The 25,383-nt window shown below is 56.7% G+C and overlaps 1 protein-coding gene across 4 annotated transcripts; it reads left to right on the top strand.

Annotated features, from left to right (window-relative positions):
• Positions 1–1,868: 1,868 nt before the first annotated feature.
• Positions 1,869–22,533, top strand: CLUH (clustered mitochondria homolog). Of its 4 annotated transcripts, none has more exons than XM_038548532.1 (26): positions 1,869–2,018; positions 8,950–9,152; positions 9,305–9,476; positions 10,830–10,973; positions 11,140–11,264; positions 11,365–11,519; positions 11,600–11,725; positions 12,013–12,160; positions 12,383–12,475; positions 13,246–13,940; positions 15,010–15,233; positions 15,420–15,521; positions 15,657–15,757; positions 16,644–16,796; positions 16,886–16,948; positions 17,061–17,305; positions 17,536–17,620; positions 17,789–17,942; positions 18,023–18,162; positions 18,897–18,977; positions 19,057–19,182; positions 19,262–19,383; positions 19,662–19,755; positions 19,845–19,979; positions 20,059–20,132; positions 21,107–22,533. In XM_038548532.1, the coding sequence occupies exons 1-26, from the start codon at positions 1,919–1,921 to the stop codon at positions 21,288–21,290; spliced, it is 4,044 nt and encodes a 1,347-aa protein (XP_038404460.1). In that variant the 5' UTR covers positions 1,869–1,918; the 3' UTR covers positions 21,291–22,533. The 4 variants fall into 4 exon arrangements, with proteins under 4 accessions (XP_038404460.1, XP_038404459.1, XP_038404458.1 ...); XM_038548531.1 differs by having other exon boundaries at positions 15,417–15,521; XM_038548530.1 differs by lacking the exon at positions 1,869–2,018 and adding an exon at positions 5,465–6,062.
• The last annotated feature ends 2,850 nt before the right edge of the window (positions 22,534–25,383 follow it).

Raw genomic sequence — 25,383 nt, 5'->3', positions numbered from 1 at the left:
CTGAGTGAATCACCCAGCATTTCACAATATCTAAATACTTTGATGACCACTATCTCTTCACAACAGGTAGGTGAGAGGTTAGACAGATGGGTGTCTTTATTTGACAGATGAAGCTCCAGAAATTTAGTGGAGTGAAAGTCAAGTGACTTGCTCAAGGTTATAAAGAGAGACAAGGTGGAGGTTGCAGGATGCAGATTGCCAATCTTTTTTTTTAATTTTATTTATTTTATTTTTATTTTATTTATTTATTTATGATAGTCACACACACAGAGAGAGAGAGAGAGAGAGAGGCAGAGACACAGGTTGAGGGAGAAGCAGGCTCCATGCACTGGGAGCCCGACGTGGGATTCGATCCCGGGTCTCCAGGATCACGCCCTGGGCCAAAGGTAGGCGCTAAACCCCTGCGCCACCCAGGGATCCCCCAGATTGCCAATCTAATCATCAGGTTTATGCACCTTCCTGACTGCCCACCTTCCTCGTATACCCAGTAGTCAGGTCTTGCTTTTATTTCCAGGCTTCTTGTGCAATGTTCCAAACTCATCTGCCTCTAGTCTAGTTCAGCATCCCCTTATCCTCCCCTACAGCAGTCAGAGCATTTCTCAGCTCCCTTCCTCCCGCTTGAGTGCTTAAAGATTTTCACTAGTTCCTCTTTCCAGGACCTGTCCTCCAGGACAAAGTCTGCTTTTCTCTGCAATTTTTATGAGGCCTTAGGGCCCGCCCCAGCCCACCTCTGCAGCTTCAGCTTCCCAATTCCCATCAGATCCTGGCAAATGTCAGGAATATGCCTTAAATGATTCCCAGGCCTGTGCACGAAAGACCCTCTGTAGGGACACCTGGGTGGCTCAGCACTTGAGCGTCTGCCTTCAGCTGGGGTCATGATCATTGGCCGCATCCTGGAATCAAGTCCTGCATCAGGCTCCTGGGAGGGAGCCTGCTTCTCCCTCTGCCTATGTGTCTGCTTCTCTCTCTGTGTCTCTCATGAATTCGTAAATAAAATCTTAAAAAAAAAAAAAAAGACCCTCTCTACTCTCTCCACCTGGAGAATGTCAGCTCACTGGCAAGACCTGGTAAAATGTCACCTGGGCAGCGTTCTCTGACCTCACCTCTCAGTCCCCACCAAAACCCAAACTCCTAAAATAATGAATGACTGTAAAGTGTCCAGGCTGTGGATTTAGCCTGACTCGGCTCTACTTCTTGAGCTCTGTGCAACCTTGGTCTCAGCTTCCTTCGCAGAAAAATGGGGATAACGTGCCAGTCTGGAAATAAGGACCCATCTGGTGGAGGTAGTTGAGGCCGCTGGTAGGGGGGAGCACGTTGTAGCTCGGGGCAAAGTTTGGTGGCTCCATTTCTGTCACTGAATCCTTTAGCTGCCCTGCACCCCTTCCTCGAAAAGCTAGATGCACCCCAGCTCCACCCTCTCAAGCCTGGTGAGGAGGGCGCTGTTGGGTCACACTGACACCGCAGATTAGAGACCGCGCGGTCGCTTGGCAGATTTGCAATAGGAAGCAGAGGGCCATTGGGGGAGGGGACGGTGAGCAATGGCAGTCCTAGAAGAGTCTCCACCCAAGGTCAGGGCGCCCGCGGGACAGGACGTCTCTCGGCAGCCCCGCCCCTCGAGGGGGCCAGAAGCCTCTCCGTACCCAGAGTCACAGCGCGTTCCCTTTAAGGCGTTCGGGAAAGTCCCCGCCTTGGTGGACGGCCAACGAGCGCGGTGCGTTTTGTCCCTCGCAGGCTCCCGTGGGCCGGGCCGGGCGTGTGGGCGGGGCAGGGGAAGCGGCGGCGGGGTCAAAGGTTACAGCGCGCACCACGTGGGCCGGTGACTCCGTCCTTCCCGCAGCGGCCGCGGCGCGCAGGGCACTTGGGTTAGTGGCGCGGCGGGCGGCGCGGACAGCCGAGCCGGACGCCCGCTCCCGCCGCCATGGTCATCAAAACGGATGAGTTGCCGGCGGCCGCCCCTGCCGACGGCGCCCGGGAGCCCAGTTCGCAGGCCGGTGGCAAGGGGCGGCCGGGCGCGGCCGGTGAGCAGGGCCGGGGCCAGTGGTCAGCCGGGCGGGGAGACTGGACCGGGCCGAGCGGGCGGGTGGGTTCGGGGTTTGCGGGGACCGCCGCCTTCCCTCCGCGCCGGTCCAGGTTGCATCACACCGGGCCGCCCCCGCCCTGAAGGTCACCTTCACTGTCGCCCCCCGCTGCGGCCTGGGGTTCGCACGTGAGGTCCCGGGGAGGACAGCGGCAGGGGGTGCACGTGTGCGCACACGCGGTTTCGGGGTGCGCCGCCGCCGCAGACTGCTGGAATCCGTGGCCCCACCCCCTCCGCGCGCGGGCAGGGGGGACCCTCTGCGCTGTGGGCACTGACACTTGCTCGGGTCTGGCACCCTTCGCGTCAGGATGTCAGGCATTGCCGGTGTACAGGGCTGCAGCCCTGCGAGTGAGGCTCAACCTGGGACTTGCGAGGCATAGTCCGTGGGAACAGTGCGAGCTTGGGGGGCGGGGGGGGCTTGTATTGTGAGGGGGCTTCTCTGGGTCGTTCCCAGAGGCAGTGCTTTAACCCGAGGTGTTCAGGTTCTCATCTCCTCCTTGTTAGGTATTGGCCTGATCTGCAGACCCGGGGTCTGCCTGCGTGTGGGGGCAAAGCCAAACTCCTTGGCAGAAGTCGGTGTTTGTGCCAGAACTTGATCATTAACCCGCCTTATTGCGAAAAGTGGATCAGCCCAGGGTTGCTGTTTTTGAGGCAAAGGTCACCAGTGTGGAGTGGAGCTCCCAGCTCTCCCCCATGGGGGCTTTGTGGGAGTGGCTGCAGCTTTTCTCTGGTGGGGCCTGCTTCATCGGTTTCTCCTGGGCTGCCTGTGCTCCTTCCATCATGTCTTAGGTTCCGGCCTCGAGGCTGGAAGCCCTTTCCCAGCACCTCAGTTGTCATCTCCAGATTATCCTCAGGGCCCCAGGCCTGGGCTGTGGTCCCTCTCTGCCCTGGTTGGTGGTGGGAATGCTGAACTACCTCTGTCTTCCACTGTTCCCCCTTGCTCCTCTCAGGAAGGACTTGTCTTCATCTCTCTTGCCAGCTTTAGTGAGTCAGAATGGGAACAGTGTTTAGGAGGCTCTCTGACCCTGTCACAGCAGAGTTACCTTGTGTTGGGGTTGGGTACTGGGGCAGCTTTGCTGATTGCCTGGATAAGGCCAAGGTTTGGGCAGAACAACAGATGCTGATGACTCCCAACCTGCCAGGCTTTACCCTGATGTGTTTCTGAATCAGTGGGGCGGGCTAGATAAGAGGAGGTCCGCGCTGGCTGATTTCCCTTCTAGCAAAGAGACCTGAAGAGATAAAGTGACTTGCCCAAGGTCACACAGTGCTTTAGCTGCAGGGGCATTTGGATTTCTAGCTTGTGGCTAGCATGCCAAGGCTTCCCCTACCTGTCCCAGAGGAAGGTGGGAGAGGCGTGTTGGTCAGGATTTATATTGAGAACATGGGGACTGAGGAGGGGAGGGTCTGTTGGAGTGTTTCACCGCGGGCTTGGGTAAAGCCCTGCCTCCGCTGTGTGCTGAGAGGTTCTTTCCGTGGCACCCTGGGTCAGGGGAAGGGCACAGTTGTTCATTTTTAGGAAACTGGGAGCATGCTAGCGGGTGGGACATTGGCTCCTTATGTCCCTGGAGTGCTAGTATAGACAGCTAGGCTTTATTATAGCCAGCCTGAAGCTATTCAGAGGAGGGTGGCCTTAATGGAGACCCCTGAATAGGCTCCTGATCCTTAGGAGCTCTGGAAGGCTCTCTACTCTTTGAGGAGGTAATCAAGGCCTTTTAGGGTGGGGGGCAAGGGTCAGTTACCTTCTTGGGAATAAAGCTGCTTTCAGGGGTTAAGAGAACGGGCAGGTTTTTCAAGTCCACAGTGGTGTGTCAAGTTCCTTCTGCCTAGGGGAGGGCTCCTTGGAGTTGAGGCCCAGAGCAGGAAAGGGGGCTGGCAGGTTGGGGAGGAGCTCGAGGGCTTAGGGGAGCTCCCTCACAGAATCCTAAAGGTCTTAATATGAGGAGGTCTGAGTATACCAGCCTGAGGAACACTGGACTATCTCCAGACCTTGCAGACCTGCCTCTGGCCTGGGGGGGACAGGAAGGAGACAGATGCCTATATCTGTAGGGTCTCCCATAGGCTCTCATAGGCTGCCCGCCTCTACCCCTTTCCCTTGAAGCCCTGCGTTCCTGGGAGGAGTGATGTGTCTTTTGGGACCTTACTTCCTGCTGGAGCCTCACCTGCTGAGGCCTTGATTGGGGCGGGGCCTGGCCCTGGCACAGTCTACTGAATGAGGCCATGCCAGGCTGGGGAAGACACAGAGGCCACTTGGGATATCCTAAGTTTCTTTTCTGACTCCTCCTTTCTGCTGCCCGTGGGTTCTCTGTGCTCCCAGGCCAGGGTGGATACACTTTATCTGCTCATTCTGATCCAGCCAGTGAAGACTGGAGGTGTGTGTATGAGTGTGCAGTTTGGGCAACCCCTCCCCATTCCTGCAGAGGACTACTTTTTTCCCCTTCACTAAAGCCCAGATCCTTAGGAGTGCCCCCTGGTGTAGAGGGTTGGGAGGCTGCTATAATTGGACATAGATCTGCCTCCTGGCCTGAGGCCTGGAGGAGGAAGAGGTACTGTGTACCTGGTGGGTCCTGCAGCCTGGGGCAGTGGCACTCAGAGGCATGGGTTTGGACACCTGACAGACCTGGGTTTTTTTCTTGACCTGGCTTGGCCGCCTGTTGCCTCTGGATCTGGGGCCTCAGTTTCCCAGAGGAAAGTGAGATGGGCCAGTTGAGCAGACTGAGGGACGTGCCGTGGGGTGGGCCTAGAGCGGGCACAGGCTTTCTGAGAACCGGAATGGAGGTGGTGGGTGCTGCTGCTCTGCCCACCCCACCCCCTTTTCCAGGGGGTAAGGCTGTGTGGAGGAAAGGGCAGAATAAGAGAAGTGCTACCTGGGTCTAGCCCTTACCTTCCCGTCACGTGTGTAGACTGGAACCCTGGGGGGGCTGTGGAGAGGCCGAGGGCCGCCTGGAGCAGGACTGGACTGGAGGGGAGGGGTCTTGGAGTGCGCTGCTCCCCGCCCCCACTCTGGTTTGTATGGATGCCGGAGCAGAGCAGGCTGAGCCCTGGCAACAAGTCAGAGGCCCTGGGAAGGCACCCTGGCGAGGCCGGGCATGTTCCTTCTCCACAGCCCAATGGCCTTCGGCCTCTTGCTGCCAGCTCTGTTTTCCCCGGGAGAGAGACTGGGTTTTCTCTTGGCAGCGCAGGGCCTGCTGGGAAGGGAAGACGGCCTGCCAGCTTCGTGGTGGAGCTGGAGGCCTGGGGCGGTTGTCCTCTGGGAGACTGAGGGCCCATCCCCCCTCCCACCAGAACCAGTGACTGTCAGGAGGAGGGGAGCCGCCAGGTCACCTGCAGGGGGCAGCACGAGCCGGAGGCCTCAGCCAGCCGCTTAACCCAGGAGGCAGGCAGGGTGCTCAGTGTCTGCAACTGGCCGCCTGGGGTGGCCAACTCATGGCTTGGGCCCGGGTCTGTGCCAGCTGTTGCTGGCAGCTGGCTGAAGCAGTCCTGCCCACCCCCACTGGGGTTGGGGCTGAGGAGAGGACTCCCTTACTGGGCCTTGTCCCTGCCAGCCAGTCCCCAGAGGCCTTGATCCTGAGAGGCCCAAGTACCCCAAATGCTGGGTTCTCCTGCCTCTCCAATGGCTTTGGCAGCAGTGACCCCCCTTTTGGTGGGCACAGGAAGGTGAGCCTGAGCGCTGGTAGCAGCTCCCCCAGAGGTCCTGGAGCCACTGGGGCCTCCTGGCCCACAGCTGTCCTTCTGGCCGACCTTGAGCAGGATGCAAGGCAGGGGGTGTGTGCCCTTCCCAGGGCTGCCCCAGCAGGCCTGGCCCCACTGAAACCCGAAGCCAGCTCCAGCCCTGGGCTGACCAGCTGCCTGGGGGCAAGGGTAGTGGCAGAGGCCGGAACAGGGGACTCAGGTGGCGCCGAGCCTGAGCCGGAGAGCTGGCTGCCTCGCTGCCATGGCGGTCCCGAGACTCCAGAGTCCAGGAGAGCTCAGCCTCCAACTGCACCAGGTGGGCCGTGGGGGCAGGGAGCCAGGTGGCCAGCATCTTGTGGGGTGATCACTTGGCTTTAATCCAGTGGAAGGGAGACTTCAGGGTTCCTTAGAGGAAGGAGGAGGGGTAGAGCCACCATTCTGGGAGAGTGGAGGCCCCTGGGAACCAGGCACATTCCTTTGAAATCTGATAGGGGAGTGGGTACCCCCTGGGGCATAACCTGGTGCCTAGGTACCTTCTGGGCAGGCTCCCCAGCCTGGGGAGAAGGGGTGGGAGCCCTTCCTCACCCAGGCTCAGGGAGCACAGGCTGTCCTTCTGAGTCCAGGTTTCTGACTTCTCACCTTTGGGATTTTAGACCGCAAAGCTGCTACCTCAAAGCGGATGTGTGGGGGAGCTTCTTGCATACCCCCTCATCCCAGGGGCCTTCCAACAGCAAAGCCTTTCTCAAGGACCCAGTTAGGGGAAGTGCCTCCTCATATCTGCCATTCCTCTTGCTGCCTTCTGGAAGCTAACCAAGCACCACCCCTCTCCCCACCCTCCTGCCTGCTTTGTCATAAAGTCAGCCAAGTTTTCCCTTTGAGGTGGCTGCTTACTTTAGGGGCTTGGAGTCGGACTGCTGGGGCTGTGGGCTCACTAGAGAGAGGTCCTTGTGTGTCCTTATGGTTCTCAGGAGTTTCACCTCAGGTTTGGAGAAGTGTGCTGGGACAAAGATGGGGGTAATAACAGTCCTTGAAGACCCACAGTGGCCAAGATTGGGGGCAGTGTGTTGGCATGGTGGTATGGGCTCTTGATGGGGAATTTTGGGTCCACTCTTGACCTTGGACACGGTTTTGAATTTTTCTGGGTGTCACACATCCTTATTTGAGGAGGAGAGAGGGGAACTAACTATTTGAGCTCCTGACGGTCCTATTTATCACTAAGCTGAAGGGACATAGGGGAGAGGGAATGGCTTCTCTGCGCACCACCCCACCTCACATGCTCTTCTCTGCTGGGCTTATCTCCTTTCCTGAGGCCCCTGGCTCCACATTTCTGGTGGGTCTGGGTAAGGCCCACATAGGTCTGGGGAAAATGCATCTCACTCCTAACAGTAGGGAACAGGAGGTGGGGTGTGGAGCAGAGCTGGGTGAGCTGACCTGTCTGGAGCTCACAGACAAGCAAGAAGCCAGTTTGGCTGCCAGACAGACCCTGGGTGGAAAGGCCCGTGGGCCAAATGGATATCCAGGCAGGCCTGTGTTTTGCTGGAGTGGCTGTGAGGAGGTCCTTGCTCTCCAGGGCAGTGAGGGGGGCTCTCCTTTATTTCCCGTTAGTACCTGGGTAGCAAGGGAAAGTTTTGTCACCTGCTTTCTTCTCTTTCCCCAAAGCATCTAAAATGGGTCCTGTGTACAAATATTAGACTTAACTCCACATGTGCAGTAATTAATTCATTAATTCAGTGCCTTTCTGTTGAGTGCAGGACAGATAGAAGGAAGAAGATGGCTGGCTGCTCCAGCCCCCCAGAATGACGTAGAACAGTGCCCTGGGAGGTGGTCGCCATATTCCTGGGGGCAGTGAGGAGGCAATAATTCTGTTGGCAGGGGTCATTTGGGGAGGCTTTATTTATTATTTTTTTTAATTTTTATTTATTCATTCATGAGAGATAGAGAGAGGCAGAGACACAGGCAGAGGGAGAAGCAGGCTCCATGCAGGGAGCCCGACGTGGGACTCAATCCCAGGTCTCCAGGATCACACCCTGGGCTGAAGGCAGCACTAAACTGCTAAGCCACCCAGGCTGCCCTGGGGAGGCTTTAGAGTAGGAGGTTTAGGGGCACCTGGGTGGCTCAGTTAAGCATCCATTTCAGCTCAGGTCATGATCTCAGGGTCATGAGGTAGAGCCCCAAGTTGGGCTCCAAGCACTGAGATTCTCTCTTCCTCTCCCTCTCCCCCTCCCTTCCCTGCACCCGAAAGAGAGAAAAAGAGAGAGAAAGGGATTTGTGTCACTTGGGCCTTGACGGGTGAGTAGGAGTTTGCCTGCTATAGTGTATTGAAGGCAGCAAAAACTGCAAAAGCACAGAGGTGGAAGGGAAGATGTGGAGCCTGTCGTCAGCCTTCCTAGTAGTTTGGTGTATTTGAGACGTGGACAAGGAAACCTGGCAGGAGCTGAGATGTACTTCAGGCTGCTGCCTGAGAGAGTAGACCTATGAAGCTTGGATCTGTGAGCAGTGGGTTGTAAGTGATGCTCTTGAAGTAGGGAGAATGGCCTCCCCTTGGCCGTGGCTGCAGGGGCTGGGTCACTGGGTGGGGGGAGGGCATTTACACAGCAGAGGCCAGCTTGTGGAGGAAGGTGCATTCCATGTCAGGAAGATGAAACTTGGGTGATGCTTGAGGGATGGCCACATGGTGAAAAGTTTGAGCAAGGCCTGGATTTGCCAGGCAAGCTGCATGGCAGGAGGGCGCTTGTAGTCCTGGGAGATGAGGAGAGGCTGGGGCTGCCGGGACACCGCAGCCTGGGCTGCTGGAGGGGGCAGACCTGGAGAGCCAGGAACAAGGGAAGGGTGAAGAAAGGGAGCAGTGGCGGGTACTCCTCAGAAGTCACACACCCTGAGGCCAGAGAAGGTGGTTAGGTTTGGCCCTTAGGGTGTCATTGGTGACTCGGGGGAGGGATTTGGGTGGTGTGCTCAGATGGAAGCCAGACTAGAAGACTGAGGAGCAGATGAGAGGGGAAGCCCGGGATATGGAGGGAGAAGGCAGTGGTCTGCCGGTGGCCAGGGTGGAGAGAGGTTGTGTGTCCAGTGTGAATGGGACTGTGAGGTCTACGGCAGGCCCGAATCTCGGGAGGAAACACAGATGCCATTCTCGGGCATGTGTCCACACAGGCTGGGGAGGCAGATGGCCCCACTTGCCTCAGCTGCTTTCTTGTTACCTGCAGAGCTGCCACCAGTCATGCTACTGAACGGGGACTGTGCAGAGAGCCTCAAGAAGGAGGAGAGGGCTGCCGACGTGCCCCGGGAAAACGGTCTGGATGAGGCCGAGCCAGGAGAGGAGACAACCGGACAGGAAGTCATTGTCATCCAGGACACAGGCTTTTCTGTGAAGATCCTGGCACCTGGAATTGAGCCCTTCTCCTTACAGGTGAGATGGAGGAGGGGTGCTGGGGACCAGAGCCTGAGCCCATTAGGGAGGACAAGGCTGGAAGGCCACGCTCGGCCATCACTTGTCCTAGCCTCATACTGTAGGGAAGGCAGTATGTCCTCACAGAGGTGGTTGGGGCCTTTCCCTGGTAGGTGTCCCCCCAGGAGATGGTACAGGAGATCCACCAGGTCCTCATGGACCGTGAAGACACCTGTCACCGCACCTGCTTCTCATTGCACCTGGATGGCAACATGCTGGACCATTTCTCAGAGCTGCGCAGTGTCGAGGGGCTGCAGGAGGGCTCAGTGCTACGCGTGGTAGAAGGTTTGTCCGGAAGTTGGGCAGCCTGCCAAGGGAGAGCACGCAGAGGTGGGGCCACATGGCACTCCACCCATCCTGACTGGTATCTCCGTGTCACAGATGAGTGTGTGGAGGCTCAGAGTAGTACAGAACTTGTGAAGGCAGGATTGGAGCTCAGGCCTGCCCATGAATACCCTCCAACATTACAGGTTAAATATCAGAGTGGTGATTTTTTTTTTTTTAAGATTTTATTTATTGAGAGTGACAGAGTGCGAGCGAATGTGTGAAGGGGGCAAGAGACAGAGGGAGAGGGAGGAGCAGACTCCCCACTGAGCAGGGAGCCTGATGTGGGGCTCAATCTCAGGACCCCAGGATCATGACCTGAACTGAAGGGAGATGCTTCACCAACTGAGCTACACAGGTACCTGAGTCATGATTAAAAATATGTATATATACCAACTGGGGTGCCTGGGTGTCTTAGTCGGTTAAGTATCTGACTCGATTTGAGCTCAGGTCATGATCTCAAGGTCGTGAGATTGAGCCCTGCGTCAGACTCCTCTGGATGGGGAGCCTGCTTAAGATTCTCTCTCCTTCCCTTCCGCCCTACTCGCATTCTCTCTCTAAAACAAAAACAAAAAACGGTACCAACTAAGGGCTTGAAATTAGCCCAATTTTATAGAGAGAAAAGTTAACTCTCATAAGGAAGCTAAAGTTTCACAGCTCTCAAATAGAGAAGTCAGGCTCAGTGTGGAGCAGTGGGCTGGTGTGGGAGACTGGTTTGGTTATGAAATGAAAGCTCCTGTGAATTTGGGTCCCCAGGGGAGAAAGAGCCCAGTGGTTCCAGGCAGTATGAGCTTGTTAAGAGCAAATATGGAAGGTGTGTAACCCAGGTGTACCCAAACTTAATGATGAAATCTCTCTTCTCCCCCCAAAGAGCCCTCATTAAAACTGAATGAAGCATGTGTTGGGGGGCAGTGTTGTAGATAGGGGTACATCCTTGGGCCATCCCTGAGCGAAGGCTGCCCCAGGAGAACAGGACTGAGGTTATAGTGTGGGGACTTTGTGGCTCTGCAGGCCTGCCCGCCTGGGATACTTATGAATGAGAGTGGGAGCTTTTGTGGGCGCCCAGAGGCATTTTTTGTGCCCTTTGGCAGGAGGGTCTTTGCAAACAAGGATACTTGCCTAACAGAAGGTGGGGTGTGTGTGTTGAATCCAGAACTCTGGCTTCTGTGCTCAGGATGGAATTTGTAAGTGGAGGCCTGAAATGTGAAAATCGGGTTCACCATGGTAGCACCATGGCACACTTGTCCATGCTAGATAGGTTGTTGCAGCAGGGAGTGGGCCCTGCTAACACTCTGCCCCTCACCCTCCCGACAGAACCATACACAGTACGTGAGGCCCGCATCCACGTGCGCCACGTCCGAGACCTGCTCAAGAGCCTGGACCCATCTGATGCCTTCAACGGGGTTGATTGCAACTCTTTGTCCTTCTTGAGCGTCTTCACTGACGGCGACTTGGGAGGTGCGGGAGGCATTGGGACTGGAGCTTGGGCAGAGGGACCAGGGGCCAGGGAAGGGGCCAGGGACAAGGCCTTCCCACCATGAGGGGGCAGGGCTGGAGTCATCCACACTGGCATTGGTTTGCCCCGGGGTGGCCCTGTGCTGACCACCGGCCTCGGGTCCCTCAGACAGCGGGAAGCGGAAGAAGGGCTTGGAGATGGACCCCATTGACTGCACACCACCTGAGTACATCCTCCCTGGGAGCCGGGAGCGGCCGTTGTGTCCCCTGCAGCCCCAGAACCGTGACTGGAAGGTAGTACTCCGGAGCAGAGCCAGGGGGCAGGTCTCTGGCGGGGCAGGGGGCTCCCCCACCTAGAGGCCCGGCCCCCACTCACACTTGGCTATTCCTGCAGCCCCTGCAGTGCCTGAAAGTGCTCACCATGAGCGGCTGGAACCCACCCCCCGGGAACCGTAAGATGCATGGGGATCTCATGTACCTGTTTGTGATCACAGCTGAGGACCGGCAAGTCAGCATCACGGCATCCACGCGGGGCTTTTATCTGAACCAGTAAGTCCCTGTGTGAGCCCATTTCAGGTCTTTAGGCCGCTACTTGGGTGCCCTGTGCCGTGACCACCCTCTCCCCTCAGGTCCACAGCGTATCACTTCAATCCTAAGCCTGCCAGCCCTCGCTTCCTTAGCCATTCCCTGGTGGAGCTGCTCAACCAGATCAGCCCAACCTTCAAAAAAAACTTTGCTGTGCTACAGAAGAAAAGGTAGAGCCTTTGCAACATCTCCACCCCTTGTCTCACGTCCCACAAGAGGGTGGGTGAACATGCCAGCCTGAACTTCTTCACGTCTGCCCTAAGAAGCCATGCCTTCAGCCCCCAGCACCCCAGAGCCTCCCTTTAGGGCAGTCCTAGAAGACGTGCCCATTTGCTTCTGCTCGCCTCTCCAGGGTCTCAGTGGGAAGACATGAGAGCTGGTTGGTGCTTTAGGGCAGGGGCCCAGGGCAGGGCTCTGAGCTTGGCAGTTTCTCCATCTCCCCCTCTCGCTGCCACAGGGTCCAGCGCCACCCATTCGAGAGGATTGCCACCCCGTTCCAGGTGTACAGCTGGACAGCCCCCCAGGCGGAGCATGCCATGGACTGTGTGCGTGCGGAGGATGCCTACACCTCGAGGCTGGGCTATGAGGAGCACATTCCTGGACAGGTGCCTGCAGCCTGGCCCTGCCCTCCCTGGCACCTCTCTCGCCCTCCCTTGCTGGGTGCCGGGCTGGGATCTGTGCGCCTCCCTGGAAGCTTATCTATTTATCTGTCTTGTTTACTTGGGAGCTTTGGAGGCTGTCCATAGGGAGGTAGAGGGAGGGATGGCCCAGAGCAGGTCTTGGGGCCATGGGCCAAGCTGGCATGCCGCTCCCTGGTCCCTTTGCAGACCCGGGACTGGAACGAGGAGCTGCAGACGACGAGGGAACTGCCCCGCAAGAACCTGCCTGAGAGGCTGCTTCGAGAAAGAGCTATATTCAAGGTGCCTATGGCTCTTTATGCCTGACTGGTAGCCCCAGGCATGCTTGCCTCCTGCCAACATTGCTGGCCACAGTACCCTGCGGGGCATCGGCACCTCTGGGCACACTATCTCAGCTCTGTTTTGTGACTCCTCTGAGACTTGGAGTCCTGGGGCTAGGTGGAGGGTGGGGGGACCTCCTCCATTGTGGACTGTGTGACAGGTTTCTTCCGGCTTCCCACCTACCACTGTCTGCCATTGGGACCTTGCCTGGGCACATGTGACGTTATTTAGAGAGATGAGGGAAAAAAATGCTTTCAAAAAGCTGTTTTTAATCTCCTTAGTCCTACTGCATAGAGATGATAATGGTAAAAATAAGATCTCACTGTTTTGAGTACTGATTTTGCCAGGGGCTGTCAGGTGTTTTATAGGCATTATCTCCTGTAATCTTTTGGACACCTTGTAAAGGTCGATACTTTTATGGTCACTGTTTTATAGACAGGGCAAACAGGTCTGAGAAGTGACCTGGCCAAGTCCACCTGGCACATTACAGGTGGATCCAAGACCCGCTCTGGTCCTTCCCCGCCTTGTTCATCACTGAGTTCTGCTGTCTATCTGACCATAAGTTACATTTTTTCAAAACGTGGGTTTCTTGCCTTTTTCCAAGTGTGAGGAAGCTGAGGTCAGCCCCCTGTGGCCCGTGCTGTGTGTGGGTGAGCATGGCTGGGTGGGCCGAAAACTGGGGCTCTGGGGGACGGGGCCTCCCTCACTCTCCCCACCTTGGCTCCTCCCAGGTGCACAGCGACTTCACAGCTGCAGCCACACGGGGCGCCATGGCAGTCATCGATGGCAATGTGATGGCCATCAACCCCAGCGAGGAGACCAAGATGCAGATGTTCATCTGGAACAACATCTTCTTCAGCCTGGGCTTTGATGTTCGTGATCACTACAAGGACTTTGGTGGGGACGTGGCGGCATACGTGGCACCCACCAACGACCTGAATGGCGTGCGCACGTACAATGCGGTGGATGTGGAGGGGCTGTACACGCTGGGCACAGTGGTGGTGGATTACCGTGGCTACCGTGTCACGGCCCAGTCCATTATCCCAGGCATCCTGGAGCGGGACCAGGAGCAGAGTGTCATCTACGGCTCTATCGATTTTGGCAAGACAGTGATGTCACACCCTCGTTACCTGGAGTTGCTAGAACGCACCAGCCGGCCCCTCAAGATCCTGAGGCACCGGGTGCTCAATGACCGCGATGAGGAGGTGGAGCTCTGCTCCTCTGTGGAGTGCAAGGGCATCATCGGCAATGACGGGCGCCACTACATTCTCGACCTGCTGCGCACCTTCCCCCCTGATCTCAACTTCCTTCCAGTGCCTGGCGAGGGGCTGCCCGAGGAGTGCACCCGGGCTGGCTTCCCCCGCGCCCACCGGCACAAGCTCTGCTGTCTGCGCCAGGAGCTGGTGGATGCCTTTGTGGAGCACAGGTGAGGGTGAGGCTCTGGGGGGTGCCCAGCCAACAGGCGGCTCTGGGGCCTGATCCTCCATGGGGGAGGTTCTGGAAAGCAAGGAAGAATTGGTTTTGGCCACCGTTGTTACGGCCCCAGTCCACCAACCCCTACTGCAACATCAGGCTCTGCAGCGTGGTGGTCTGGGAGCTTTATGTGGGTGGAGAACTAGCAAGCAGCTAGACCAGTGGCCCTCAACGGAGGTGGGGTTATTCCTCCAAGGGGCATATGGAAATCTGCCAAAGTTTTGTTTTATTTTGTTTTGTTAAAAGGTATTTTATTTTATTTTTTATTTTTTTATTTTTTTTAATATTATTTATTTATTTATTCATGAGAGACACAGAGCATGAGAGAGAGAGGCAGAGACACAGGCAGAGGGAGAAGCAGGCTCCCCATAGGGAGCCTGATGTGGGACTTGATCCCGGGTCTCCAGGATCACAACCCAGGCTGAAGGCAGCACTAAACTGCTGAGCCACCCGGGCTGCCCTTAAAAGGTATTTTATTCATTGGACAGAGACAGAGCAAGTGAGAGCATGGTGGCAGGGAGGGGCAGAGGGAGAAGGAGACTCCTTGCCAAGCAAGGAGCCTGACATGGGGCTCGATCCCAGGACCTTGAATCATGACCCGAACCAAAGGCAGACACCCAGTAACTGAGCCACCCAGGTGTCCTTGCTAAAGCGTTTTTCAGTGTTCCAGTGCCAGGGAGTGTTCCAGTGCTGGCATTTAGTGCATAGGAGTCAACCCCCTCGAATGTCCCACACCACAAACCAGTCTCCAGAGTGCTAGCAAGGTTCCTGTGGCTCTTGAGAGGCTGGCCTGGACGGAGCCCTGGCCTCTTCCCCACTAACACTGTAGGGGTCCTCTTGGTTGGAAAGAGCTCAGTTTTTGTGGTGACCTGCCACTGCCTGATGGAGTTGCTGGGGTGGGACTGTCCCCATGCTGGCACAGGCCAGGAGTCTGGGGCCTGTCTCTGGTCCCTGCTGCTGGCAGGAAGCCTCCAGGCCAGTAAGGCTTCCCAGACACTTCTTTCCTGTCTGCTGCATTTTAGGTACCTCCTCTTCATGAAGCTGGCTGCCCTACAGCTCATGCAGCAGAAGGCCAGCAGGATAGACAACCCCACCTCACTGGAAAATGGTGACTCCCCTTCTTCGGCATCTAAGCCTGAAGACTCTCCGGGACCCGAGGCAGGAAGTGAGGAGGAAGGTGGCAGTGCTAGTGGCCTGGCCAAGGTGAAGGAGCTAGCAGAGACCATCGCCTCTGACGACGGGACAGGTGGGGCTGCTGTGGATGTGGGGAGGGCGGAGCTCCAGTGCTGTCCCTGTAGCTGATGGCTTGACCTAGCCTGAGGGAGGCCGGCAGGTGTCCCCAAATGGAGCTGGGGAGGCTCAGGGTAGCGCAGCCCCACCCCCCTGATGGGGGAGGGGAGCTGCGTCCCAGCCGACCTTGTCTCCACAGCAGACCCTCGGAGCAGGGAGGTGATACGCAACGCATGCAAGGCAGTTGGCTCCATCAGCAGCACAGCCTTTGACGTTCGCTTCAACCCTGACATCTTCTCACCAGGCAAGTTTTGGGTTGGGGTGGACAGAAGACTGTGGGGGTCACCTTGGGGCCCTAGGTGCTGGCTGGTGCCCACGTTGGTCTCACCCTGCCTCCTCTCCTCCTGCCTGGCTCAGGCCTCTGCTGTCCCTCCCACAGGGGTTCGCTTCCCAGAATCCTGCCAGGAGGAAGTTCGGGACCAGAAGCAGCTGCTAAAAGACGCAGCTGCCTTCCTGCTCTCCTGCCAGATCCCCGGCTTGGTGAGGGAGGTGCCACAGGGGTGGGGGGCTGCACAGGGTATGCTGTTAGAGGCCCTGGTCCCTCGTCTGATTCTGGAAGCTTGTGGAACCTTCCCAGGAGTAACTTGCTTAGACCTGCTGATCTGTGAGGCAGGCAGGGCAGAGTGCTTGCCACCATGGTGTAGATGGGGCTGCTGACCCAGACAGGCCAGGGAAGGCACCAGGCACAGAATCTGCTCTGCCCTGCCTTCCACACAGGCTGGCCGCTTTGGATCTGGTCCTCTGAGCCCCTGTGTGATGGGACAGCTGATGGCGGGGGAAGGGGGACAGGGAGGCATCTGGAAAAAAGGTGGGGAAAGTCCTGTCTCCTTCTCACAAGCTCTACATGTAGACTCCTTGGAAGGTGGGGTGCTTGCTTCCCAGGCAGGTAGCCTTGTGATTGGGTGGCACACTTGTCTTGGATCTTTGAGCCAAGTATTCTGTGCCAGCTGCCCTGGCTTCCTGCCTGCCTGACCTCTCCAAGGCTTGGCACAAACCTCCAAGGCTTGGGCAAGCCGTGGCCCCCAAGTGGTCACCTCTGCTCTATCCTGCATAGTAGGGGGTAGCGTGTGCTACCTATTGGGCTCTGTCACTGGGGCTCTCTCATGCCTGCTTCCCTGTTGGGTGGGCCTGGCAGTCACAGGGTGACTGTAGTCCTTTTTCCTGTTGCTGGAGCAGAAGGGCTGGGGGACAGGTTCTCATGTCCTGCCTGTTGCTTTGTCTTATTCCTTCTTCCCAACTGGGAGCTGGGGTCTCAGTCCTTCTTTCCTCGGGGCCTCAAGATAGTATGAGCTTCCCGCGGGGAAGACCGGGTGGGAGGAGGAGGAGGGCCCAGGCTGGGGGGTGCCTGACCTGCTGCAGCCCACAGGTGAAGGACTGCATAGACCATGCGGTGCTGCCCATGGATGGGGCCACACTGGCTGAGGTGATGCGCCAGCGTGGCATCAACATGCGCTACCTGGGCAAGGTGCTGGACATGGTTCTCCGGAGCCCAGCCCGAGACCAGCTGGACCACATCTATGTGAGTGATGCTTAGGGGGCAGGGTATGAGATGGGGGCTGGATGAAGGCTTGGGGCCTGGCCAAGACTCCCTTCTCTGAACCCTTGCAGAAAATTGGCATTGGAGAGCTCATCACCCGCTCTGCCAAGCACATCTTCAAGACCTACTTACAGGTACTGCCGTTCCCACCATGGCGGTGACTGGGAGGGTGGGGTGGGGGGTTGGGGAAGAGCCCCGGCTGGAGCCCGAGGGCCCTTGTGACGTGAGTCCAAACCTCCCTCACAGGGAGTGGAGCTCTCGGGCCTCTCGGCTGCCATCAGCCACTTTCTGAACTGCTTCTTGAGCTCCTACCCCAACCCCGTGGCCCACCTGCCCGCTGACGAGCTGATCTCCAAGAAGAGGAACAGGAGGAGGAGAAACCGGCCCCCAGGGGCAGCAGATAACACAGCCTGGGCCGTCATGACCCCCCAGGAGCTCTGGAAGAACATCTGCCAGGAGGCCAAGAACTATTTTGATTTCATCCTCGAGTGGTGCGTGAGCAGCCTGGCCGGGCCAAGGCAGTGCAGAGGCACCGGGCTTGCAGCACAAGGGCCCCTGGGGGACACAACCTGTGGGTGCAGGGTGCAGGCTAGGACAGGAGGGAGGTGAGGGAGTGAGATGGAGGCTCTCAGTGCGGGTCCTGGCTGGTGGGCACCCGGGCTTGGTACTCAGATGGGGAGGCAGCTGGGCTGCCCAGGCCCACATGCCGCTTCTCCCCCAGTGAGACTGTGGACCAGGCTGTGGAGACCTATGGCCTGCAGAAGATCACGCTACTGCGGGAAATCTCCCTGAAAACCGGAATCCAGGTGGGGATGACTCAGGGTCCCTCCTGTGCCCTTGCTCCTGCAGGGTTCGCAGCCACTGGTGTTGGGTGGGAGGGTGGCCATTTCTTGACACGTGGTGGTAGTTCGGGAGGCACTGGCCATTTGAGCCGGGGTTGAGGCCACCTATGGATGTTGGGCTGTGTCCCCCAGATCCTGCTAAAGGAGTACAGCTTCGACAGCCGCCACAAACCTGCATTCACTGAGGAGGATGTGCTCAATATTTTCCCCGTGGTCAAGCATGTCAACCCAAAGGCCTCGGACGCCTTCCACTTCTTCCAGAGTGGGCAGGCCAAAGTACAGCAGGGTGCGTGACCAGGTGTGGCTGGGGGGAGGGGTGTCCCCTGGCCCAGCCCTGACCTTGCCACCCTTGGGGGTGCCCTGCAGGCTTCCTGAAGGAGGGCTGTGAGCTCATCAATGAGGCCCTGAACCTGTTTAACAACGTGTACGGAGCCATGCACGTGGAGATCTGCGCCTGCTTGCGCCTCCTTGCTCGTCTCCACTACATTATGGGTGACTACGCCGAGGTGGGCCTTGAGCACCCTCCGGGCTGTGTCAGCAGAGGCCTTGGCGCCTGGCCTGGCACTGGGGGATGGCAAGTGAGGGAGCTGGGGCTGTGTTCTCACCCCATGCCGCAGGAAGCGGGAGTCCAGGCCTGGGGAGCTGAACCCCATCTGTGGGGCCGAGGGTGCTGCTCTCCTTGGGGCCCCCTGGGAGGTACAGCCAGAGACCAGGGAGACCCTGGGGAGCTGCTCATTCTGCCTGGCTTTTCTTCCCCTGCTCTGCAACTCTGTAGTTATATTCTTGGGAGAGCTGCCCTGCTGTGGACACAGTCGGAGTGATGGCAGGGCCTCCCTCGCAGGCACATTGGGAAGGATAGATTCTCAGAGTCGGAGCTGCATGAAGCTGTTGGCAGCATCTCTAAGTGCTCCTTGGCCTTCTGGTGTTCACCTGCCTCCCTGGCCTGGGCCTTTGCCCGTGCTTCACGGGGCAAGTGCAGCCTGTCTCTGCTCCTCAACCCTAGACTCTTATTTGCGTGTGCCCTTTTTAGATCTGTATATATCTTTGCACAGATTTTGTTAGGGGTAAAAGGCTCAAGACAAGCTATTTAAAAAGGCCTCGGAGTGGGGCATGGCCTTCCGTGCTCACCGTAAGTGAGTTTTGAACACTCCTTTGCTGATGAGGCTGAGTTGCTCGGGGGCCAGGCGGACTCGATGTGGGGAGGCACCCACCCGGGATGACGCTTCCCCACCTCTCCCAGGCCCTGAGTAACCAACAGAAAGCAGTGCTGATGAGTGAGCGAGTGATGGGCATCGAGCACCCCAACACCATCCAGGAATATGTAAGTAGCCGTGGGGGGACTGGGCCTTGGGGCCCGGGCCGGGGCCTGGGCCTGAAGTGGCTCCCCCCGCCCCCCGCAGATGCACCTGGCCCTGTACTGCTTCGCCAGCAGCCAGCTGTCCACCGCACTGAGCCTGCTGTACCGCGCCCGCTACCTCACCCTCCTCGTGTTTGGGGAAGACCACCCCGAGATGGCCCTGCTGGACGTGAGTGCTGGGCAGGGGTGGCGGGGCAGCCTCATCCCGGGGAAGCGGGACTGACCCGGGGCCCTCCCGCTGCCCCCAGAACAACATTGGGCTGGTGCTGCATGGAGTGATGGAGTACGACCTGTCCCTGCGCTTCCTGGAGAATGCGCTGGCTGTCAGCACCAAGTACCATGGGCCCAGATCCCTCAAGGTGGCCCTCAGGTGAGGCCATGCCGGGCTAGGAGCAGGGGGTGCCCAGGGCCACAGCGACAAGGGCCTGGGAAGCACGGGGATTGAGGGTGGATGTGGGATCCAGCCTTCTGTCTTCCACCTGAGTCCTGAGGAATTTTCTCTCAACTTCTATCTTTTTCCAAGTCTTGGGTGGCTTGTTCCCCTTGGGTGGGTTCCAGAGCGGGATCTAGACCGTCTGTGCACACCCCCTCCCCATCCCAGCCCCAGCCCATGCCTGTCCCTTCTGGGCCCCGCCCGCCTCCTTGCAGCCACCACCTTGTGGCCCGCGTGTATGAGAGCAAAGCCGAGTTCCGCTCAGCCCTGCAGCACGAGAAGGAAGGCTATACTGTCTACAAGACCCAGGTGGGCCTCGGCAGGGGCGGAGGCGGTGGCGCTGGGCCCGTGGGCCGTGGCCTCGCTGATCCTTCCTGCCTGTGCCGCCTCCCCCGTAGCTGGGCGAGGACCACGAGAAGACCAAGGAGAGCTCCGAGTACCTCAAGTGCCTGACCCAGCAGGCCGTGGCCCTGCAGCGCACCATGAACGAGATCTACCGCAACGGCTCCAGCGCCAACATCCCGCCCCTCAAGGTAGGTCCCCTCTCGCGTGGGCACCGGCACCCCAGCCTCCCGGGAGGCCTGCTGGCTCATCTGCCCTGCCACTTCTCAGTTCACAGCTCCCAGCATGGCCAGTGTCCTGGAACAGCTCAATGTCATCAACGGCATCCTCTTCATTCCTCTCAGGTGAGGCCCACATGGAAATGGCCCTTAGTTTTTTGCTTTTTAAAATAAATAATTCACTGTCGTGGCTCAGAATTGAGCCAGTGGTAAGAAGTTCCCTGTGACTCCTACAGGAAATGCTCTGCATAGTTGAGCAAACACATGTCTGTAATCTTTTTAGATTTTTTATATTTTATTTTTTTATTCATTCATGAAAGAGAGAAAGAGAAAGAGGCAGGCAGAGACACAGGCAGAGAGAGAAGCAGGCCCCATGCCGGGAGCCCGACGTGGGACTTGATCGCAGGTCCCCAGGATCATGCCCCAGCCAAAGGCGCCAAACTGTTGAGCCAAACCTGGGATCCCCTGTAATCTTTTTTTTTTTCCCCTTTTATTAATTTGCACAAAATCGTAGCAGACCACGGACGTAGCTGTGTTTTTTCCCACACTCATTGAACCTCAGCCATCTTCCCCTATCAGTACATGAAGAGCAGTTTTACTTTTGCCCTGGTGTCCTGCTGCCTCAGTGGGGGCTGTGCCCCATGGCGGGACCCCGAGGGTTCTAGCATGGCTCTTGCAGACAGTGCCGCCTTCACTGGCTCTTTGGCCCTGCCTCCCTCCCAGCCATGGAAGGCGTGGGCTCTGTCCCCTGGGGCCCAGGGTGCTGCTGGGATCCCTGCTGTGTGTCATCTGCTGGAGGAGCGACCACGCGGTGCTATGGGTTGGAGCTGGAAGTGGAGGCTGAGTGGGAGCCGGGCCTCAACTGGAGGCTGTCGAGTGTGAGGCTGTCGAGTGTGTGGAAGAGTGAGCTCTTCCAGCTTCAGTGCTTGGGAGCCTCTTGGCTCCGGGGAGGGAAGCGCTGGTTCCACATGTATCTCTCACCAGACAAAGAGCAGAGCCTGATATTTTGCCCCAGGATTAAATTTAACTGAGGCCAGTAAGGCACCGGAGGGCCCGGGCTGACTCTGACACCTGCCCCTCACCCCTGTCCTTTTGCTCAGCCAAAAAGACCTGGAGAATCTGAAAGCCGAGGTGGCACGGCGGCACCAGCTCCAGGAGGCCAGCAGCAGGGAGAAGGCTGAGGAGCCCATGGCCACCGAGCCCGAGCCAGCAGGGGCCCCGGAGGACGTGGCCTCCCAGCCCCAAGCTGCCAAGGACCCTTCCTCCCCCAGCTCACAGGGGTAGAGGGAGAGGCTCACGGACAGTCAGCCAGCTGCCCCGTTACCCAGTGACCCAGACTCCAGGAGAAGGGGGGCCTGCCCTACAGAGCGGGAGAGGAAGCCAGTCCCTCTTCTTCCATGTTTCCAACCCCAGCCCTACCCTCAGCGCCCTCCTGGGACCCTGGCCTGCCTGCCCCTCAACCCCCCAAAGATGTTTTTGCACTGGTTCAATGAATATACGATGCAGAGGCCTAATTGAAGATACATGAATGGAGTGCGTGGGCGTGAGTCCCCAGCTGGGGGGCAGGTGTCCCCCTGGCCTCCCCATCTTCAAGCAGGTGTGTGCGAGTGTGTCCATGCCTGTGAGCGTCTCGATCCGTCCTTCCTGACTTGTACATAGCCCCACCTTGGTTCTGAGTGGATGACATGAAGAGATTTCTCAGGTCATTTGTATGTTTGACGTTATGGCTGCTGCTTTTGCTGCCACTGCCCCAGGGCCTGACTTGGCTTAAAGTCCAGGTTTGAAGCCAAAAAGAAGGGGAGCTTTCCTGTGTCCTGGGATGGGGAGTCACAGCTTTGTGGCAGGGCTGGAGGGTGGGGGTGCACTTTAGCTTCGTGGCGAGGTGACGGGGCTGGGGGCAGGGTAGGCAGTGCTGGCTCCCCAGACAGACACCCCGGGCCCCAGCAGGAGGCAGTTACTCCCCACTCCCTGCACGTCAGCTGGGGAGAGCCCTAGGGGCCCTGCTCTGAATGTATTCCCCCTTAAACTCGAGCTGCCTGACGCACAGTGGGGCTGGGGTAGATGGGAGGGACAAGGGCAGCCAGGCCTGAATCAGGGATCCTGCAGGGCACGGACTAGACACAGGAGTGATGGTTGCTTGTTCATGGAGCCCAGCTCCCTACCTGGTCCTCATGGGGGCTGCCGGGGGAGGGGACCCGCGGCCGGTGGTGGCTCCCATGAGCCCCAGCTACTCCCTCCCGCCCTTCCGCGCTGCTTCTCTGTGCCTGCTGTTGGAGCCCCGATGGGTCGGTGGGTCAGGGAGCTCGCCACCCCAGTGAGCTGGGGAGCTGTCCCTGGGCCGGGGCCTCTGCCTGGGGCTTTGCGGGGAGCTGCTGATGGGTATAGTCTGTCCAGATACCTTGTTTCAAAGGCAGTGGGTGTGAGCTAGCAAGCGGAGCCTCCCCACCGCTGATCAAGAACTTTTTCTTGTTTTTAAACCATCACGTCTTCATTTCACATTGGAATAAAGTGAGTTTTTGAAACCTGCTGCCCCAGCCTCTCCTGTGCTCTGTACCAGTCTCCTCCATCTGGGGGGAGGGCTGTTGCCACACCTGGTACTAGTAGAAGAGTTTAAAACACACGAATGTGTACAAATTAGGTCAGATGGAAGACTCTCCTTAAAATATTGAAGGGGGTGGAGTCACAGGCGCCCAGCTAGAGTTTACCTGACTTCCAGTCACTAGACCTATGAGAATGGCTCCTTCGTAGAGCTGTGTGTGGTACAGGTTAGAGTGAAGGCGGATGGGAATGAGGGGTGGGGTAGGGTAGGGGCCCAGGGCCTGGACCTGCTGGCCCTGATAGGTGCCTGAACACCTGATTTTGAGCATCTGTGCTTGTCCCTTTGAGTCAGAACTGGGCAGCAACCCCTGGAAGACTAGGAGTGCTGAAATGGAGGGGTGTCAAGTTTGCTGTCCTAGGGTAAATTTTGGGTGGACTAGGCTCTCTGGAGACTCAGTGAGATGGAGGAAAGGGTAACCCCAGAGGGGGCTTGAGGGGCAGGGCCTGTGAGGTGGGAAAGGTTCTGAGGGGAGCTGAGAAGGGAAGTCCCATAACTGGCAGCTGCTACTTGGCCATCCTTGAGCAGGTAAGGCCTCAGCAACATACTTGAATACCTTTCTGGGTACTTGGGGAGAGGTTTTTTTTTTTTGTCTTTAACAAATTCTCTGGAGAGAAAAAATATTCCAACTTGTTACTTTTCCTGAGCCAACTGGAAAGACATCCTTGACCTTGAAGTTGTTTTGTTTTTAAAGATTTATTTCTCCATGAGACACACAGAGAGGCAGAGACACAGGCAGAGGGAGAAGCAGGCTCCCTGTGGGATGGGACTCCATCCCAGGACTCCAGGATCACGCCCTGAGCTGCAGGCAGACGCTCAACAGCTGAGCCTCGAAGTTTTCTAAGCCATGCCGGTAGAATCCCCGTTGCTGCCTGATGCATGCACCCCGCCCCCACCACCACTTTCCTTGGCAGTTTCAAGGTTGTGTTCTGAACGTGCCTTCCTATGGTCTTTGTCCTCTGAACACCAGCAATGTGCTTCACAGCACTTGCAGAAGGGGGGCATTATCTGGTAAGGCTGAGAAATGCTCAGGTTTAATTACCATTGTATCCACCAGTCACCTAGAAGGCCCGTTTTCATGGTTGATCCGTTAAGGATATTGGTGCTGTCAGATACCTTCCAACAAGCCAAATGATAAGGGACTGTTGTTTAAAGGGAACAAAAGGTTCTAAGTGTGAAATCCACTCTTTTCCTCTTAGTTGACAAAATGCCATTTTTAAAATAAGGTGACTAGTGGTATCCAGGAAGGGTTGGTGTGGGAGCCAGCATGTTAGGTTATGGTCTGTGTTGATGGGCACCTGTTGAAGACTAACATTAAGTCTAAATTGTGTGAGCCACACCCACCCGTTTCATGTACCCCATGCTAGTCTTTCCAAAACTCTTCTGTTTGGATTTAACATGCATGTTACTTTTATAAATACCTTTTTAAAAAGCTAGCATAGCCAAATTAGCTCTGAAGATTGTATCATCAAGGAAAAAAAGATTTTATGTCTCCACTCATGCCCTGCAAACTGCCTTTGTGAAATGGGTATTGAGAGCGCTCTAGTTAGACTGCACCCAGGAACCTGTATACCCTGAGGCAGAGAACAAGGTTATCACATTCCTCCTGCCAGGGTCTAAACTATCAAATCAAGCAAGGCATGTGTAATCAGGACGCCTACAGAGGACAGGTGGCCCTCAAATGTAAACTGAGAAAAACCCCATTAGGCAAATCCATTGATTAAAAAAAAAAAAGAGAGAGAGATGCAGACTAGGCAGGACCGAATTATCCTGAGAACAGTCATTTCACAAAGAATGATTTAGGAGCTTTCCAAAAGTTCAAGTGTAGGCAGCATAATCCTTGCTGACCCATTCCCAGGCTCCGCCCCATTCCTAATGGCCTTCTCACAGAGTTCCCAGTGTGGTGCAATGTGATAGAGGGCCTCCGGGATGGGACGAGGGTCATTCCTGCATGGCTAAAGGTTAAACTGAAAGAGGTCAGAAGGTCCTCCTTACACTTAGCTAACAAGATGCCTAACAGGCAGAACCAGGTAAGGGAAAGAGCCTGCGCATTTGGGTTGGAGTCCCAGCTCCCCTTCTAGATTAGTATTAATACCCTTGGCCTAAGACCTTGCCTCAAGTGCACCTGTTTTCTTGTCCATAAAAATGTACTAATGTCCACCAATAGGGAACGTATTTGTGAGTGTGTTGGCACCTAACAAGCATTCAAAATGATAGGTCTTTTCCCTTCCCTATTCCCTCCACCTCCACTTCTATTTATTTTTAAATATACATATATATATATATATTTCTTATTAAGTAAACTACACCTAACGTGGGGCTCAAATGTATAACCCTAAGATTGAGTGGCTCGCTCCTCTGAGCCAATCGCCCTTCCACTTTTATTAAAAGAGGGCTGGTGACCAAATGGGAGTGATGACCATACAGAATACTCTCAAAGGAACAAATTCTATGTATCAAAGTGATAGTGATAAAGAGGGCTGAGATCTGAGCTCAAACCGCAGCTCTGGGGCCCAGGGACCAATGACTTTTGTCCAAATGTCTTCTTCAATGAAGTTAGCTGAATTAATTAGATCAGTGGTTTTCAAGCTTGAGCTGGCATCAGAGTCATCTGGATAGCTTGTTAAAATGGATTTTTCATATAGATGCTTCAGATGCAGTAGGTCTGAGCTGGAGCTCAAGAGCTTGCACTTCTGAGTTCCCGAATGTTGCTGCCACTGGCCAGCTGGGGAACACATGAGAATCATCTTCCTAGGAGATTCTGAGCAGTCAAAAATTATC

Source organism: Canis lupus, chromosome 9 (genome assembly GCF_011100685.1).
Source record: "Canis lupus familiaris isolate Mischka breed German Shepherd chromosome 9, alternate assembly UU_Cfam_GSD_1.0, whole genome shotgun sequence".
Lineage (NCBI taxonomy): Eukaryota > Metazoa > Chordata > Mammalia > Carnivora > Canidae > Canis > Canis lupus.
The sequence above is the reverse complement of the archived record's forward strand: the minus strand, read 5'-3'. Positions and strand labels throughout refer to the sequence as shown.

Excerpts from the sequence above, each read along its gene's own strand:
- CLUH (XM_038548529.1), top strand. The coding sequence starts at position 5,501 with ATGGCTTGGGCCCGGGTCTGTGCCAGCTGTTGCTGGCAGCTGGCTGAA. Across the intron at positions 11,726-12,012 it reads GCTGTGCTACAGAAGAAAAG|GGTCCAGCGCCACCCATTCG; the intron begins GTAGAGCCTTTG and ends TCGCTGCCACAG. Across the intron at positions 15,522-15,656 it reads CCCTGACATCTTCTCACCAG|GGGTTCGCTTCCCAGAATCC; the intron begins GCAAGTTTTGGG and ends TCCCTCCCACAG.